The sequence below is a fragment of the Bubalus bubalis genome, chromosome 15, assembly GCF_019923935.1.
Source record: "Bubalus bubalis isolate 160015118507 breed Murrah chromosome 15, NDDB_SH_1, whole genome shotgun sequence".
Lineage (NCBI taxonomy): Eukaryota > Metazoa > Chordata > Mammalia > Artiodactyla > Bovidae > Bubalus > Bubalus bubalis.
Window position 1 is genome coordinate 10968102 of NC_059171.1, and position 20179 is coordinate 10988280.

The 20179-nt window shown below is 38.5% G+C and overlaps 1 protein-coding gene across 5 annotated transcripts in view; it reads right to left on the reverse strand.

The window, feature by feature from the left end:
* The window catches only part of TRIQK (triple QxxK/R motif containing), a 103392-nt gene extending 83433 nt beyond the window's left edge, over positions 1–19959 (reverse strand). For 2 of the 5 annotated variants that reach the window (XM_025265024.2, XM_044928528.1), the window contains exons 1-2: positions 19812–19959; positions 862–1016 (exon numbers count right to left, since the gene is read on the reverse strand). Coding sequence is in view for 2 of the 5 variants with exons in the window: in XM_006055184.3 (XP_006055246.1) it covers positions 862–1016; positions 8851–8896 (201 nt within the window). In the remaining 3 variants the exon portion in view is untranslated. Of the gene's footprint in view, positions 1–861; positions 1017–8850; positions 9510–19811 lie in introns of those variants that run through there. The other 3 variants (XM_006055184.3, XM_006055183.3, XM_006055186.3) reach the window with 3 other exon arrangements.
* Positions 19960–20179: the final 220 nt, after the last annotated feature.

A 20179-nucleotide genomic window follows, 5' to 3' on the forward strand; every position in this document is an offset into this window, starting at 1 on the left:
AGAATGAGGGGTGGAAGAAGAGAGTAGAGGATAAGGTCACATATACAATAGGGGCCCATCTTCTTCCATTTTATGACAAATTTCTTCTCTCCACGAGACTTATGAGACATCAATGTATCAATTAATCAAGAAAGATTTAAAATAATGTTGAATAATAGATATTTTATGATCTTAATTTGTTCTATGACCTTAATTGCCTATATGCAGTTACATTGATTTTGCTGCTGCTGCTGCTAAGTCGCTGCAGTTGTATCCGACTCTGTGCGACCCCACAGACGGCAGCCCACCAGGATCCCCCGTCCCTGGGATTCTCAAGGCAAGAACACTGGAGTGGGTTGCCATTTCCTTCTCCAATGCATGAAAGTGAAAAGTGAAAGGGAAGTCGCTCAGTCATGTCTGGCTCAGCGACCCCACGGACTGCAGCCTACCAGGCTCCTCCATCCATGGGATTTTCCAGGCAAGAGTACTGGAGTGGGGTGCCATTACCTTTTAACCAATGTATAATTATCAAAATACAGTAAAGTACCAAAATATCATAGTGTACCAAATATCAAGAGAGATCAAATATTTTAATTTGGCAACAAATTCTCATAGACAATAATACTAAATGATTTAACAAATTAATCAGATAAAGGTTTATGGTTTTATAGACCTCACTCTGTTTTCTTGGATTTATCCAAAATCACAAAATAAATTCAAGTAAAAACATTTCCCCTTCGTAATCCTGCCTCCCATAAGAAAGAGCAAATTCCAAACTCAAGTTCATTGCCAAAAACAAACAAAAACAAGAAAAACAAAGTTAAAGAAAACAAACCACAAGTCAAAACACCTTTTGCCAAATGTTAAATCAAATAAACACACCTTGTGCTTTGTCCTTGAGGCTGCCAAGTCTGAACTCTGGAGAGCTGCCAAGAGGTGAGATGTTTCCAAAGGCAAGATCTTTACCGAGGAAGCTGTGCTCGCATTCCTGGCAAATTCAGTTCCACCAATAATAATACTCTGATTGCTTTTTCTTACTGGAATTCAAATAGAGTATATGGAAATATTAAATGGATGATCTCCAGTTCCTTAGTGTATGCAAAATAAAATCACTGTAGTAGCATTTTCCAAGTTGTGGTTTATGGTTTGCTAACTCTATTATATGTTCATTCAAATTAAGTTTCTATGCCAATATACACTTGAAAAAACACTGCATACTATTCCCCCCTTTACACAAGATACAATTTCATTAAAAGGCTCTGAGAAGTCTTGTAATAGAAAAGCCTATTGAAATTTATTTGAACCGAGGTGTCCCAAACTTATTTAAGTAAAGACCCTCTTTCACTATAATCGACAGCAACATTATTTCTGCAGATCACACTTTAAGAATGATTCATTGTATAGTGATATCTGTAAAGACAGTAAGAGATGTTTCCTCTACATTTTAGACTTAAATATGAATATAGAGACTGATTTGAATTTATTTTCCATTAGGGCAATTTGTAGAGTTGATCTATAAACATAATTATATTTATTCAACCATAATTTGTTAAGTACATGTTACTTTCTAAGCCAAATTTTCATTAAAAAGCAATAAGAAAATCAAATAATGTACAGTTTATTCATTTTTTTCAAAAAAATATTTACTAAATATTTACTATCCAGGAACTGAACTTATCTCTAGCTTTATGTTCCAATTGTTCTCACATAAATAAGAATATCAAATTTAAGTGGTTCCAAACTGCTATCTGATAATAATAAGCAACTCAAAATGTAACTCTAAGTATTTGAGAATACAATTTTTACTAATTATAATCACATCATTAAAAATATCTTGCAGAAGTGGCCAAGATCTGATGGAGTAGGAAGACCATGAGCATACCTCATCCCAAACAGATACACTAAAATTACACCTACCTACAGAGCAATTCTCCATGAAAACAACATTAAGACTAGCATAAAGAATCTTCTACAACTAAACACATAAAGAAGGGAAAACACGGAGATGAATGTGAGAGGGAGAGATGCCATATAGTCTGAACCCATTTCCTCAAGTTGTCAAACCACAAATGAAAATAATATCAAAATCTTAGTGTTCCTCCCCACAGACTAAGGGGTCTGATCCCCACACTAAGCTCCCTAGCCTGGGGATCCTGCACCAGGAAGACAAACCCTCAGAACACTGGGCTTTGAAAACCAGAAAGTCTTGTGTTTGGGAAAACCAGAAAGCTACAGGAATAGACTCTCTGCTCTCAAAGGGCATGACCCAAACCTCACAAGCTTTGTCTCCCAGCACAGAGGCAACAGTCTTGAGAGGAGCATGGTCAGATCCACTTGCTGACTCAGAGAGCCTCCAAGAGAGGCAGGAAGCAACTGGGGCTCCCCATGGGGATAGAGAATCTGGCAACAACCATTTCTGGGAGCTCATTCTATGGCAGTAACATCAGCATTGTCAACTCTCATTTTGGAATCCTGCCTCAAGCCATTAATGGGACAGCAAAAGGCCCATACCTCCCTGGAATGTGTAGACAGCCACCCAAAGACTTGGCTCCTCCCTCTAGCAATAAGTACCAGCCCAGTATCCCCCTGAACCATGCAAACAGTCATGTTAGGACCTAGCCCCACCCAACAACAGGTGAGAAGCAGTCCTGTTTCCCCCAAGGTATATAACCAATGGCATGGGAAGCTCATTCTATCCCTAGCAAGCCTACAGCTAACATATAACACATGACTTCACAGTCAACCAGGCTGGGGCCAGCCTCACCTACCATCACAAACATGGTAGTTGGCCCCACAACAACAGACAGCACATACAGTCCACGTAGGGGACACTCTTAGAACATATAGTTCTGGTGACCAGAGTGGAGGATGCCGTTGGGCCACCCAGGATGTCTATTACATAAGGCCACTTCAAGAATAAGACATGTAACTGATCGATCTAACAAAGACAAACACAGAGAACTGGGCAAAATGAGGTGACAGAGAAATATGTCTTAAATGAAGGAACAGGTCATATCTCAGAAAAAGACCCAAACAAAGGTGAGATGAGCAATCTATCCAATAAAGAGTTCAAGGTAATAATCATAAAGATGCTCACCAAATTCAGGAGAATGGATGAACACAGTGTGAATTTCAACAAAGTACTAGAAAATATAAAGAAGACCCAAATGGAGCAAAAATTACAATAACTGCAATAAAAAATTTACTAGCAGAAATCAATAGTAGATTAGATACAGAGGAACAGATAAGCCATCTGGAAGATAGACTAGTGGAAATTAACCAAGCTGAATGGAAAAAAAAAAAGAATTAAAAAAAATTAGGATAGTTTAACAGTTCTCTTGGACAATATCAAGGGAACTAACATCTACATTATAGGAGTCTCAGAAGAAAGACAGGAAGGAGCATAAATAATAGCTGAAAATGTCCCTAACCAGGGGAAGGAAGCAGACATCCAAGTCCAGGAAGCACAGAGATTCCAAAACAAGATGAACACAAAAAGGCTCATTCCAAAACACTTTATAAATAAAATGGCAAAAATTAAAGATAACAAGAGGATATTAAAAGCAGTAAGTTAAAAGCAACAAGTTATATAAAGGAACTCTCCTAAGGCTATTAAAAGCAGCAAGTTAAGTTTGAGGAAACCCCCATATCAGCTGATTTTTAGCAGAAACTCTGCAGATGAGAAAGTAGTGGCATAATATATATAACAATGAAAGAGAAAAACCCACAACCAAAAATACTTTACCTGACATGGCTTTCATTCAGATTTCTTAGCAAAACCAAAAGTTTTACAGACAAGTAGAAGCTGAATTCAACACCATCAAACTCAGTCTAAAAGATATATTTAACAGAAACTGTTGCATTTCTATACACTAGCAATGAACTATCAGAGAAATTAAGAAAACAATCCCATCTATAATTACATTAAAAAGAATAAAATACCTAGAAATAAATCTAACCAAGGTTGCAAAAGACCTGTATTCAGAAAACTATGACACTGATGAAAGAAACTGAAGCCACACAAATAACTGAAAAATATACTGTGCTCATGGACTGAAATAGTATGGTTAAAATGATCCTATTATTCAAGGAAATCAACAGACTCATGCAAGTCCTATCAAATCCCAAAGGGTTATTTACCAAACTAGAACAAAAAACTATAAAATTTGTATGAAAACATAAAAAGACCCTGAAGAGTCAAAGCAATATTGAGAAAGAAGAACAAAGATGGAGCCATCACCCTCCCTTACTTCAAACTACACTACAAAGCTATGGTAATCAAAAGAGTGTGATAGTGGCACCAGAAAAAAGACACAGAAATCAATGGAATAGAACTGAGTCCAGAAAGAAACGTACACTTTCCTGATCAATTAATCTACAAAGAAGGAAGTAAGACTATGAAATAGAGAAAAGACAACCTCTTCAATAAATGGTGTTGGGTAAACTGGCCCGTTACATGTGACCGACTCACAGAGCACTACTTTTCCACATAGTATACAAAAAAAAAAAAAAAAAAAACTGAATGGATTAAAGACTTAAATGTAAGCCATGAAACCATAAAACTACTAGAAGAAAACATAATATGCTCTTTAACATTAGTCTCAGCAATATTTTTTTGGATCTGCCTCGCCAGGCAAGGAAAATAGAAGCAAAAATAAACAAACAGGACTACATTAAATAAGAAAGCTCTTGCACAGGTGAAGAAACTATGGCAAAATGAAAATGCTGCCCACTGAATGGGAGAAGATATTTGCAAATGACAGATCTGATACAGGGTCAATATTCAAAATATAACAAGGATGCATAAAACTCAGCTTTAAAACACAAACAAACAAACAAAAAAACCCAAATACAAAATGCACAGAAGACTTGAATAGACATTTTTCCAATGACATATAGATGGCCAACAGGCACATTAAAAGATGCTCAAAATCATTAATCATCAGGGAAATGAGATATTACTTCACACTTGTCAGACTGGTTATGATCAAAAAGCCAAAAATTAACAAGGGTTGGCAAGAATGTAGAGAAAAAGGAACATAGGGAACTGCTGGTGAGAATGTAAGTTGGTATAGCCACTATGAAAACAGAATGGAGGTTTCTAAAAAAAATTACAAATAGAACTACTATATAATCTATTAATTCTATTTCCTGGTATTTTTCTGAAAAGAATAAACACTAATTCAAAAAGACATTGCATCACAGAAAAAGCAAAGGAATTCCAGAAAAACATCTCCTTCTACTTCACTGACTATGCTAAAGGCTTTGACTATGTGGATCACAACAAACTATGGAAAATTCTTCAAGATATGGGAATTCTAGATTACCTTACTTGTCTGGTAAGAAACCTATATACAGAGCAGGAAGCAAAAGTTAGAACCAGACATGGAACAATGAACTGGTTTAAAATTGGGAAAGTGAAGTGAAGTTGCTCAGTCGTGTCCAACTCTTAGCGACCCCATGGACTGCAGCCTACCAGGCTCCTCTGTCCATGGGATTTTCCAGGCAAGAGTACTGGAGTGGGGGTGCCAATGCCTTCTCCATTAAAATTGGGAAAGAGTAGGTAAAAGCTGTATATTGTCACCCTGCTTATTTAACTTATATGCAGTGTACATCATGCAAAATGTCAGGATGGATGACTCACAAGTTGGAATTAAGACTGCTGGGAGAAATATCAACAACCTCACATATGCAGATGATACCACTCTAAGTGCAGAAAGTGAAGAAAAAAAAGCCTCTTGATGAGGGTGAAAGAGGAGAGTGAAAATGCTGGCTTAGAATTCAACATTCAAAAAATGAAGACCATGGCATGTGGTCCCATGACTTCATGGCAAATAGGTGGGGAAAAAAGTAGAAATAGTGACAGATTTTATTTTCTTGGGCTCCAAAATCACTGTGGACAGTAAAAGCCACCACGTAATTAAAAGACACTTGCTCCTTGGAAGAAAAGCAATGACAAACCTAGACAGCATATTAAAAAGTAGAGACATTACTTTGCTGACAAAGTTTCGTGTAGTCAGGGCTATAGTTTTTCCAGTATTGTGCTGGAGAAGACTCTTGAGAGTCCCTTGGACAGCAAATAGATAAAACCAGTCAATCCTAAAGGAAATCAGTCCTGACTATTCACTGGAAGGACTGTTACTGAAGCTCAAGCTCTAATACTTCGGTCACTTGATGCAAAGAACTAACTCATTGGAAAAGATCCTGATGCCGTGAAAGACTGAGGATAGGAGAAGGGGGCGACAGAGGATGAGATGGTTGGATTGGCATCATTGACTCAACAGACATATTTGAGCAAACTCTGGGAGAGAGTGAAGGACAGGGAAGCCTGGCATGCTGCAATTCATAGAATTGCAAAGAGTCAAACACAACGTATAGACTGAACAACAACAAGAAGGATAGCTATATCAAAAGACAGACAATAAGGAGTATTGATGTGGATGTGAACAAACTAGAACCTTCACATATTGCTGATAGGAAAGCAAAATGGTGCAGCCACTTTGGAAAGCAGTTTGGCAGCTCCTCAGAGTCTAAACAGAAAGGCCATGCGACCTAGAAATTCCATTTCCAGGTATACATGTGACAGAAATGAAAATATAGTCACATAAAAATATGTACACAAATGTAAATAGAAGCATTATCCCTATAGCCAGAAAGTGAAAACAATCCATGATGAATAGGTAAACAAAATGTGGTATAACCATACAATTCAATATTAATTCAACATAAAAAGAAGTAATGAGATATTGATACATGGTACGACATGGATGAACTTTGAAAACTTTATGCTAAGTGAAAGAAGTCATTTACAAAAAGTCCAATTAATGCATCATTCCTGTTTATTCTCTTTATATATAATATTCAGAATGAGAAAATCTATCGGAGAAGGCGATGGCACCCCACTCCAGTACTCTTGCCTGGAAAATCCCATGGACGGAGGAGCCTGGTGGGCTGCAGTCCATGGGGTCACAAGGAGTTGGACACGACTGAGCAACTTCCCTTTCACTTTTCACTTTCACGCACTGGAGAAGGAAATGGCAACCCACTTCAGTGTTCTTGCCTAGAGAATCCCACGGACGGGGGAGCCTGGTGGGCTTCCGTCTATGGGGTCGCACAGAGTCGGACATGACTGAAGCGACTTAGCAGCAGCAGCATCATAGGAACAGAAAATAGATTGATAAATGGTTACTTAGGCTGGCAGCTCATCCGGTAAAGAATCTGCCTGCAATGCAGGAGACCCCAGTTCAATTCCTGGATAGGGAAGATCCTCTGGAGAAGGGATAGGCTACCCACTCATGTATTTTGGGGCTTCCCTGGTGACTCAGCTGGTAAAGAATCTGCCTGTAATGCATTAGACCTGGGTTCAACCCCTGGGTTGGGAAGATACCCTGGAGAAGGGAACAGCTACCCGCTCCAGTAGTCTGGCCTGGAGAATTCCATAGACTATACAGTCCATGGGGTCACAAAGAGTCAAACATGACTAAGCGACTTTCACTTTCACTTTTCATGGCTGAGGGTGAGAGCAGAAGAAATAGGGAATGACTAATAAAGGGTACTTTTTGAGGTGATAAATATATTCTAAAATTAGATAGTGATGATCACACACCTCACTCTGAATATGCTAAGACCACTGAATGGTACACTTTAAAATCATAAATTTTATGACTGTGAATTATATCTCGAAGCTGTTATTAAAGGAATCATAATATAGATGTGTAGTCTTTATCTAAAATGCTTGGGCCAGATGTGTCTTGGAGACTACAGAAAGTAACTATGTCTCATAGCTACTATAATTATATAACATGTATGGGGGCAGCATAGCAATACTTCACAGCAAAATCTTATCAATATTGACACTGACTAAAAAAATAAGTATATAAGTCGTCCCCTATCACTTCAAGGCTGGTTTGCATCAAATGAATTTGTGAAAATCTTGGGAAACATTTTTCAAAACTTGGGATTTTGAAAATGTGAATAATGGGTGTTGAACCCTTATAATGATGATGATTAATATTAGTAATAATAAAAATATCAACAGTTTCCATTTGTTGTGTTAAGCATGTCACATACATTATCAGAAATTCTCATATTCCTGTGGGATAAATACAATAAAACCCAACTGGGAAAACTAGGTTTTCTAATTATTGAGTTTTTCAAGCATGCACAGTTAACAGGGAAAAGGTAGAAAATTGAATTCAAATCTATCTAATCAAAGAACTCACTCACTTTCCTTTACAAGGAAGAGCTGTGTTCAGATCATTTATCTGAGATATAGATTTTACATCTGTAAAATGGAGAAAAGACATTGGGGGATTGTTTGTATATCTCCCTCAAGGAAGAACTGTTATAAATAGAATATAAATGGGTATATCTCAAGGCAACTTACGCCACATGAAACTACAAGTCATAACATTGGAGAATTTTAGGGAGGGCTACATTTAAAAAATTTAAGAGCCAATATCTAAATATTAATAATACTAATCTGATCATGTGTCTCTACAGTTCAAACGTCTTAAATGGATCTTCGTTTGCCCACAAGATGAAGACCGTTTTGCATGACTAGGCTTCTTAGCCTGAGCTAGCAGGTCTTTACTGTCTCAACTCCAGCCACTATTTTTCCAAATTCTGTTCCAGCTACAGAATTTCTTTCATTTTCCAGTCACACGACCCTACTGACAGTCTAGTGGCTTTACACATCTTATTCTCCATGTTACCTTAGCGCCAGCCTCATTCACCTTGAATTTGCAGGCACCCTTCAAAACTGCGTTTCAATGCCACTTCCTCTGAAATAATTCACCTATGCTTGCCACAAATATAGGCTGATTAAATGATTGACAGACAACCAACTTATTAAATGTGGTATGTGCTTACCTCTAAAAGCACGTACGATTTTGGCATACCATAGTAAAGCATTCATTTTTTCTTCTTACAGCAGTATTAACTGACTTTTGTCTTTGGAAGTGATATTCGAAATCTTTACATGAATTTTGTCTCATTTAAAGCATGGAATGAAAAAGAGAAAATCTAGATTATTAAATATACAGACTAAAATATACTTGGTTTTAACCTCAGTCCATATAAGACCAAAGAGATGCTACAGTAAGTAACGTACTGAAGGGCAATAGCTGAGTAAATTTGGGTAGTGTGGACTGAAATCAAAGTCTCAGTCTTATACACCAAAGTTCATACACATACTTTAGATTAGGAGTTGCAAAGTTTCTCTGTAAAAGGTCAGATCAAAAATACTTTGGGATCTTCAGGGGAAGAGGCAAAGTCAAATTATAACTCAATTTTGTCAGTGTGATTTGTAGTGCTCTGAGAAGCAATGCAAAGCAAGGAGAGCACCGCATTTACATCACTGTTACAATTACTCAAAACTGCTGTTTTAATGCAAAAGCAGCTATAGACAATATGTAAGCAAATGAGTGTAACTGTGTTTCAATAAAACTTTATTTATAATCAATAAGATTAGAAATGCATATTCTTTCACCTTGCAAAAATTATTGTTTCAATTTTTTCTCAACCATTTAAAACACAAAAAATATTTTTGGTTCCTGGGTTCTATAAAAACAAGCCAGATGTGGGTGGGCCTGGGTCACAATTTGCTGGATGTATTTTTTAATTTATTCATATCTTAAATTACCAGGTTTCATCTCTGGCGTAAATAAATCAAAACATCACATGCTTTATTAAATCTAGACTATTGTTACTGAACACATTTTTACATTATATAGATATATAAATATCTATATAAAACTCATGCAGTTTTTTCATTTAAATTTTTAATTAGACTTAATTATTTAAAGCCACTCTATATCCTAGAAACCTATATGTTTTGATTTTTAATATACCATTGCTTTTGCATTTATATTGTATCATCTTATTATTATCTTTTTTCCTCCAGAAGTAAAAAGTATGTAGTTTAGAGGTTTTATATATTTAAGAATGGTTTTCTCTTGCTGTGTGTGAACAAAACAAATTGCATGGAATTTTAACTCTAAAAATATTTATCTGTTGTCATCTAGTATTTAAAACTACAGAAAAAAAGTCTGCAACCATATTGTTTGGTTTCCTGATAATAACGCCCTATCTTCTCCTCTCTCCTTCTATATATAGGAAGGATTTTTTTCCTTCATCATTATGAGTTGAAAAACTGTTGACATTGTGTATCTGAGTTGTCATATCTTATATAAGAAATATCCTTTCTGTGTCTATTGATCTTTTTTAGCTCAGAAAATTTTATTTCCTGCTATTTCTGTTTATTGAAAATTCAGGCTCCAAATCGTTAAGGTATGACCTAAATCAAAACTCTTATGAATATACCAAAACTTTTATGAGTAGATTCAAGGAACTAGATCTGGTAGACAGAGTACCTGAAGAAATATGGACAGGGATTCGTAACACTGTACAGGAAGGGGATACTAAAACCATCCCCAAGAAAAAGAAATGCAAGAAGGCAAAGTGGTTCTCTGAGGAGGGCTTACAAGTAGCTAAGAGGAGAAGTAAAAGGCAAAGGAGAAAGGGAAAGATATACCCAACTGAATGGAGAGTTCGAGAGAATAGCAAAGAGAGATAAGAAAGTCTTAAGTGAACAATGCAGAGAAATAGAGGAAAACAATAGAATGGGAAAGACTAGAGATCTCTTTAAGGAAATTGGAGATACCAAGAGAACATTTCATGCAAAGATGGGCACAATAAGGGACAAAAATGGCAAGGACCTAAGAGAAACAGAAGAGATTAACAAAAGGTGGCAAGAATACACAGAACTGTACAAAATAGCTCCTAATGATCAGATAACCATGATGGTGTGGTCACTCACCTAGAGCTAGACATCCTGGAGTGTGAAATCAAGTGAGCCTTAAGAAGTATTACTATGAACAAAGCTAATGGAGGTGATGAAATTCCAGCTGAGCTAATTCAAATCCTAAAAGATGATGCTGTTAACATGATGCACTCGTCATGCCAGTAAATTTGGAAAACTCAGCAGTGGCCTCAGGACTGGAAAAGGTCAGTTTTCATTCCAATCTCAAGAAAAGCAATGCCAAAAATGTTCATATTACTATACAATTGCACACATTTCACATACCATTGAGATTATGCTCAAAATCCTTCAAGCTAGGCTTCAGCAGTTCATGAACCGAGAACTTACAGATGTACAAGCTGGATTTAGAAAAGGAAGAGGAACCAGAGATCAAATTGCCAACATATGCTGGATCATAGGAAAAACAAGGAAATTTCAGAAAAACATCTACTTCTGTTTCATTGACAATGTTAAAACCTTTGACTGTGTGAATTACAACAAACCATATAATATTCTCGGAGAAGGCAATGGCACCCCACTCCAGTACTCTTGCCTGGAGAATCCCATGGATGGAGGAGCCTGGTGGGCTGCAGTCCATGGGGTCGCTAAGAGTCAGACACAACTGAGCAACTTCACTTTCACTTTTCACTTTCATGCATTGGAGAAGGATATGGCAACCCACTCCAGTGTTCTTGCCTGGAGAATCCCAGGGACAGGGGCGCCTGGTGGGTTGCTGTCTATGGGGTCGCACAGAGGCAGACACGACTGATGTGACTTAGTAGTAGTAGTGGAATATTCTTAATAAGATGGGAATACCAGACCACCTTACCTGCCTCCAGAGAAACCTGTATGCAAGACAAGAAGCAAAAGTTAGAACTGGACATGGAACAACAAACTGGGAAAGAGTATATCAAAGCTGTATACTGCCACACTGCTTATTTAACTTATATGCAGAGTATATCATGCGAATGCTGGACTGGATGAAGCACAAGCTGGAATCAAGATTGCTGAGAGAAATATCAACGACCTCAGATATGCAGATGATATCATTTTAATGGCAGAAAGTAAAGAGAAACTAAAGAGCTTTCTGATGAAAGTCAAAGAGGAGAGTGAAAAAGCTGGCTTAAAACTCAACATTCAAAATACAAAGATCACGGCATCCAGTCCTACCACTTCATGGCAAATAGTTGGGGAAAAAGCAGAAATAGTGAAAAGTTTTATTTACTTAGATTCAAAAATCAATGTGGATGGTGACTGCAGCCACAAAACTAAAGACACTTGCTCCTTGGAAGACTAGTTATGACAAACCTAGAGAATGTATTAAAAAGCAGAGACATCACTTTGTTAACAAAGGTCCATATAGTCAAAGCTACGGTTTTTCTAGTAGTCATGTATGGATGTGAGAGTTGGACCATAAAGGAGGCTGAGCACTGAAGAATTGATGTTTTCAAACTTTGGTGCTGAATAAGCCTCTTGTGAATCCCTTGGACAGCAAGGAGATCAAACTAGTCAATCCAAAAGGAAATCAACCCTGAACTTTCATTGGAAGGACTGATACTAAAGTTCCAATACTTTGGCCACCTGATGCGAAGAGCTGACTTATTGGAAAAGACCCTGATGCTGGGAAAGATTGAAGGCAAGAGGAGAAGGAGACAACAGATGATAAGATGATTGGATGGCATTACTGACTAAGTGGACATGAGTTTAAGCAAACTCCAGGAAATAGAGAACAGGGAAACCTGGCTGCTGCAGTTCATGGGGTCGCAAAGAATCAGACATGATTTAGCAACTGAAAAACAACAACAGTCACTTTATTACATTTTTCTGAATTGTTCTGTTCTCTTCTTTAGGAACAATTATCAGAAATTTCAAGCATTCATATAATGGACTTCATTCTTTTTTCTCCAAACACAGTTTTCTTTTCATGCATTCAGTATTTTAGCTAGGATAACTTTTCAGGTCTGTTCTGCACACATTAAGTTTTCTATAGTAACATCAGTTCTACTCTTTACTGCCTCAAATATGGACTTATGTAGTATGTTATTGTGGTAGGCAGGATAATGTTCCCCCTCAAAGATGCCCAAGTTCTAATTTTTAGAACTTGCGAATGTGTTACCTTATACTGCAAAAGGAACTTTGCAGATGTGATTCAAGGAATAACCTCCTGGACTATCCAACTGAGTCTCTGAATGTTTTAAGTTATCCTAGTTGTGGTCATAATTGTATTTGACTACAGAAGAATAGTCAGAGAGATGCAATGTTGCTGGCTCTGAAGATGGAGGAACCATCTTCATAAATCAATGAATGTGCGCAGCTCCAGAAGATGGAAAAGGCAAGGAAACATCTCTCCCAGAGGTCCCTGAAAAGAAAGAATTCCTGCCCATACACTGATTGTAGTTCAGTAAAACCTATATCAGACTTCTGAAGTACAGAATTATAACATCCTGAATTTGTGCTAGTTTGTTACATCAGGAATATAAAACTAATACAATTCTCACATTTTTTTCAGTTTTTTCATCCTCTTTTTGTTCTACCTTATCTTCTTTCCACTGTCACTTAATCATGGCTCTTTTTACACAGAGTTCTCCTCTCTATGTGTTAGATATCAAAGAATTCTATCAAGTGTTCTTCCTTACCTTAAAATTCTTCTCAGATTTTCACAGGTATGCCTGAGTATTCTGCCAATTTCCTTTTTCTTGGCTTTGTGGGATTTTTTGTTATTGTTGTTCCACTTTATTCATTTCAAATGCTATATTTATCCAGAAAAATTTGGCATTGAAAGAGCCTATATAGATCATTTCTACATAATCCAGTGTTTTCCAAATGTGTGCATGTGTGGAGGTTGAGGGAAATATTGAAGAAAGAAGAAGAGAATAAACCTCTATGAACAGACAAAATGAAATCAGGAACTGGGAGATTATTGTTTAAATTATACCTTAAAAAATCTAATATATCCCTGCCCAGAAAGATTCAGTGCTATAGTGAATCACTGTGAATAATGAGAATTTTCATAATACGCAAGCATATTCTTCAGAAAAAAATGGCAGAAAACCAGTAAAAATCTTCAACTCTTGCTATTCTTAAATAAGGAACTTGATGCCTGAAGACATTATAAAATCTAACAAATGATATATCTACTGCAAGAAGCCAGGTCTGAAGCTTTCAATCCAGTGCACTTTCTACCTGGTAGAGGTTATAAACTGCAATCCACAATTAGGATCTGTCACAGGTATCCATATAATTTCTTATACAGATATATATTTGAATGTTTTAAAATTCAAAGTATGTAAAAAATGCTTTGGGATTAAACTATCTTTGTCTTAGCCAAAATTTTAAGGTGTTCAGTCTAACTGGTCTGCTGCTTTTGCAACTTTGTTCTGTATAATACCATTACAGAAGAACTAAGCTACTTTATTCCTGCTTCATTCTCCATGTTTAATGGCTTGAAAACCATGAAACTGATAAGATCCTCTCATTTAAGGACCTGTATCCACCTTCTGATTCAACACAACAGAGTTTGTTAAACCACTAAGTACAGAGGATTTATCTTTCTATCATTGTTTTTTTAACACTGCAAAACTAAAAAGTAAGCTATGGTGATCTAGTCGCTCAGTCATGTCCCACTCTTGTGACCTGCCAGGCTCCTCTGTCCATGGGATTCTCCAGGCAAGAATATTGGAGTGAGTTGCCATTTCCTTCTCCAGTGGATCTCCCCAACCCAGGAATCAAACCCAGGTCTTCTGCATTGCAGGCAGATTCTTTATCAACTGAGCTACAAGGGAATTAGTAAAAAGTAAGCTAAGAAGAGAGTCCCTTGGACTGCAAGGAGATCCAACCAGTCCATTCGGAAGGAGATCAGCCCTGGGTGTTCTTTGGAAGGAATGATGCTAAAGCTGAAACTCCAGTACTTTGGCCACCTCATGCGAAGAGTTGACTCATTGGAAAAGACTCTGATGCTGGGAGGGACAGGGGGCAGGAGGAGAAGGGGACAACAGAGGATGAGATGGCTGGATGGCATCACTGACTCCATGGACGTGAGTCTGAGTTTACTCCAGGAGTTGGTGATGGACAGGGAGGCCTGGCATGCTGCGATTCATGGGATCACAAAGAGTCAGACATGACTGAGTGACTGAACTGAGCTGAACTGAAGCTAAGAAGCCGTCTTTTCTTTTTCATGAAAATATATACCTACTCACTCTATTGTTGCAAAGATACTTAACACTTGAACCATATAAGAAAGGATTAAATGTACATAATAAGTGTGACCAAAACTTAGCTCTTAGGAGTCTATGATTCTTTTATGTTCAATAAGGATATATTTAGTCTTAAGAATATCAAATATAATTAAATATATATTGCTATTTTCCACTAATATAATTTTAGTCATTCTGAGAGAATACCAAAAAATAACCATATTCTAAGCAGTATTTTTAAGACCTTCACACTTAAGAGTCAAATCCATTGATATCAAAAACATGGTACATACTCAACAGATGAATGGATAAAGAAGATGTGGTATGTAAATATAAAAGCTTCCCAGGTGGCACTTGGTACAGAATCTGCCTGCCAATGCAGGAGATGAAAGAGGTATTGGTTTGACTCCTGGGTCGAAAGATCCCCTGAAGTAGGTAATGGCAACCTGCTCCAGTATCCTTGCCTGGAAAATTCCATGGACAGAGCAGCCTGGGGACTACAGCCCATGGGACTGCAGAGATGTGGTGTGCAAGTATATATATACACACATATATATAAAATAGAATACTATTTAGCCATAAAAAAAATAAAATCTTTCCATTTGCGATAATACAAATGGGCCTAGAAGGTATTATTCTCAGTGAAATAAGACAAATACTGTATATTATCATTTATATGTGGAATCTAAAAAATAAAATGAATGAAAATAACAAATCAGAAACAGACTCACATAGAACAAATTACTGGTTATCAGTGGGGAGATTGGAAGAGAGCAGGGGTATGATAGGGGTAGGGTACTAAGTGGCATGAACTACTATGTATAAAATAAATACAAGGATATGCCATAGAGCATAGGAAATATACCTAATATTCTATAATAAATTTAAATGGGGTATAATCTACAAAAATTCTGAATCACTATGTTGTATGTGTGCTTAGCCACTAAGTCGTGTCCAATTCTTTGTGACCCCATGGACTGTAGCCCACCAGGCTCGTCTGTCCATGGAATTCTCCAGGCAAGAATACTGGAGTGGGTTGCCATGCCCTCCTCCAGGGAATTGTCCCAAACTAGGGATCAAACCCAGGTCTCCCGCATTGCAGGCAGATTCTTTATTGCCTGAGCTATCAGGGAAGCCCAAGAATACTAGAGTGGGTAGCCTAGCCCTTCTCCAGGGGATCTTCCTGAACCAGGAATAGAACCGGGGTCTCCTGCATTGCAGGCAGATTCTTTACCAGCTGAACTACCAGGGAAGCCCAGTAGCTTCTAAAACTGATACAATATTATAAAACTACTACACTTAAATTTTAAAGAAAACAAATAAAAAGAAAGAAAAAATATGGTACACAGGAACAAAGGCCAGGGGGAAATTTGTTCCATTTTCATGTTTCTTTATGGAGGAACTCCACTGGAATAGTTCGGAGATGATTTTGGCATTGGAGTAGAGGAAGGAAATTTTTTACTGAGCTGGTGGACCTCTACATTATACAATATTCATCATCCTTAAACTTCAAGGTCCTAAAAGTCAGTAGCTTTTAAGGATATCCTGTTAATAGTTTGAGCAAACTCCAGGAGATAATGAAGGACAGGGGAGCCTGGCTTGCTGCAATCCATAGGGTTGCAAAGCGTTAGACACGACTTAGTGACTGAACAACAACAATAATTTAACAACATCCCTACATACTTCAAATGGCCCAGAGGTACTATCCAGGATGAAAAACCAGAGGACTAGATTAATAGCCCTGGCCTCAGATCCCACTCTGTATTCACAGCTTCTCAACAGGGAAGTTATCTGATTCAAAGCTGAAATCCATTGGTCCATATTATTTCAATGGGGAGAGATAACCCATTACAAACCTGTAAACACTAGAGGTTTATCTTCTTTTTCTCCCCTCTCTGCCCTAGATCATATAGACCAGCAATTCTAACTGTATCTATCTGTTCTTTAAACTGAAATTTTCTCTCACTGGACTAAAGTCTAGGTTCTGAGACAGAAAGTAGAGCTAGAAAGGGGAAGGAAGTATTAGTACTCAGTTTTGGTCTCCCACTGAAAGCAATGCATCCAGTCAGCTCTGTTGTAATGAAATGGATATTACCAACTCCACCTGTCTGTTTACAAATGCAATAGCTATTATTTACTAAGCCCCTAAAACTCTAATTCCATTAGAACTGTCTCTGTAATCAATTTATCTTTATACTCGTTTTTCTACTATAAATGATGTGAGTTAAGAAAATAATAGTCAAATACTAAACAGTTTGAATATAACTGTAAGTGCTAAAGAACAATACTCTTATGTTTATTACAAAACATACATATTTTCCTTTTTCATCGTTTTCCCTATCTAATAATAGTATCTACTACAGATGCCCACTTTTATTAATAAAGTTAGATAAAGGTATATTAGCAAACAAAATATTTCTATTTACTGCCTTCCATTTTAATACAGAAATCAGGAAAAGAGCCAAACCAGAGTCAAATACAGTATTTTTTAGCCATGGGGAATTATGTTATAAAGGTCATTCATTTGAATTAAAGAATTCTAGTAACATATTGGAGAAGGCAATGGCACCCCACTCCAGTACTCTTGCCTGGAAAACTTCACTTTCACTTTTCACTTTCATGCACTGGAGAAAGAAATGGCAACCCACTCCGGTGTTCTTGCCTGGAGAATCCCAGGGACAGGGGAGCCTGGTGGGCTTCTGTCTATGGGGTCACACAGAGTCGGACACGACTGAAGCAACTTAGCAGCAGCAGCAGCATATACTAAAAATAATTTTTTTATTTGTCAAAAATGGACTTTGATAGAAGAGAAAGTTTGTGTATTTAATATTTGTCTAAAAAATACAATTTACCATTTCCCCAAACAAGTTGCAATAATTTCTCTTTTCATTTGCTTAAATATAAAATATTCTTTGAAAGAATGATCAAATGGCATTTATAAGAAAATTCAATTTACATGGTTTTAAGAGTCAGCTATCATTTATTGATCATTGGTAGTTCATGTTTGTTAAAAACTAAAAAAATAAACTTTTTTTTTTTTTAAAGAAGAAGAAAAAGGATTCATTGAAGACCATAAACTAAGGTAAGCCACAGTAAGATGCATTGTGGAAGACATGGAAGAGACCCAACTCTCCTCCCAGTACTTTTGGATATAAATTACTCAAGTCACTCTTTGGAGTGAGGCAAGATGGGAGAGTAATTTTCTTAACTCTCAAGAAGCTGATCAAAAACAGATGTTCTTTATCCAACATCCACTTATGTTTCGAATTGTGTCTTTTTCTAAGGGGAGAGTCAGTAGTTTCCCTTGGCTTCTCAAAATGGTATATACCACCAAAAATGTCATCCATCATTGAATTAGAAAGTAATCTGTCCCAATTTTTTCAGGCTATGCATATACTTGAAAAAATCTAGTGATATCAATGGAGAAAAAATGTATGCAGGACATTTCAGGTACTACGTAAGAAGAGCTAATACTGAATCAACAACAGAGATCATATAGACCAAAAAAAAAAAAAAGGTTAAACATGTAATCAATGTTTACATTGTAAATAACAGTTTACAATTAGCTCTCCTTACGTTTTATAACCAAAGGGCACATAAGTATCTCCACTTTCCAGATGAGAGAAGTTATGAAGGTTACTGCCCAATGGCAAATATTTCCTAACAGCTAGATTCCTGATTTTTAGGTCAATCTTCTTCCTAGTGGTAACAGGCACTACAAGCTTCCTTCTTGGGGATTAACACAGTAAACCTAGCACAAGGAAGTAAAAGCAGACTTTTAGTTTCTTTGTGTTTTCTCTGTGGATTGTTTGCTCTGCTGAATCATTTGGGGGCAGACGATGGGGGCAAAGAAGAGATGTGAATGGTTATCTATGGTTACTATCTCACAGTTAATCATTAAATGGGGCATTGAAGCCAAAGAGGGCTTCAGTTACTTAGTACCAACCACCCTTCTCCATAAGAGAGTCTGAAAGGGAGATCATACGTTATTAGGACCTGTCCAAAAATGACTTGCCTCAACTTACTGAGAAGCTCTTTGAACTCAAACAGCAGCAGCAATCAAAAAGACTTACAGGTGGAAGAAATCACATCTCCTATCTCCCTTGTCCTAGTCATCCACAGGGACACCATTACCTTGTGGCTTCAAGCATTCACCAAACCCCAGGAAAAGGCTCATTCCCGCCCCACCATCCTGGCAAATAAAGCCACCTCAGGCTGCCTGAAACCCTTCTCTGAACGTGTTCTGGTCTGCAGATCCTTGTTCATTTTGGAAGGCGAGGAGCTGAAGTGTGCAGAGGAGTAACATGGGAGAGGGAGGCCTGAGTGGGAGCTCTGCACCCACTACACCGGAGAGCAGGACAGCGAAATCAGGGGACGCGAGTTCACTGAGGGCACAAGGGGGGCCAGCCCCAACCCAAGGGGAAGGCCGCGGGGAGGCGGGCAGAGCCATGCTTCGCAGGGCCGGGCAGCCAGGGCCAGACACGCTGGCAGGGCGGGGCCCGCCGTTCCTTAGCAACCGCGGCGGCCACGCCCACCCGCGAGCCCTGCGCCCGCCGCCCCACCCCCACCGCGAGCGCCCCACGCGCCCGAAAGACTCCTCACGCACCACCGTTCCTACGGGGTTTCCTGGGCTCTGGGGTCCTCCACTGCCAAAGACCCCTGCCCGCCCACCTCCGCCCAGTACTCCCAAGTGCAGCTCCCAGGGGTGGACCGAGCGTCCCCTAAACGCGCTGAGGGCCCAGTGAGGAACCGCTTTCACCCCCAGACCCCGAGCTTCACGGGCAGGGCCTCCCCAATCCCCTCGCCGCCCCTGCCTGACACACACACACCACACACACCTCAGTTCAGCCAGCGCAAGGGCCGACCAACTACGTGTCCGGCTGGAAGTGTTGCTGTCCACGGTTCTGTCACTCAGGGGAGGGGGCGGGACGAGCCTGCCGGACTCCCAGAGGGCGGCACGGGGAAGAGGCGGGCTCGACGGAAGGGGGCGGGAGCAGCTCTAACCTGCGCTCCGATTGGCCAGGCTCTCTGTCTATCCTCTGCTAGAGCCCCCCGACGGAAATGCGCGGGTGATGTGGCCTTTCCTCAACGTTTAATGGGATTCTCAAGCCTTCACCCTTGTCTAGCAAACTGACTCTAGAAATTGAAAATAAGGACTGCCACTTGTTTTTAAATATAAAACACAGAAATACGTTCTTTTGATTAT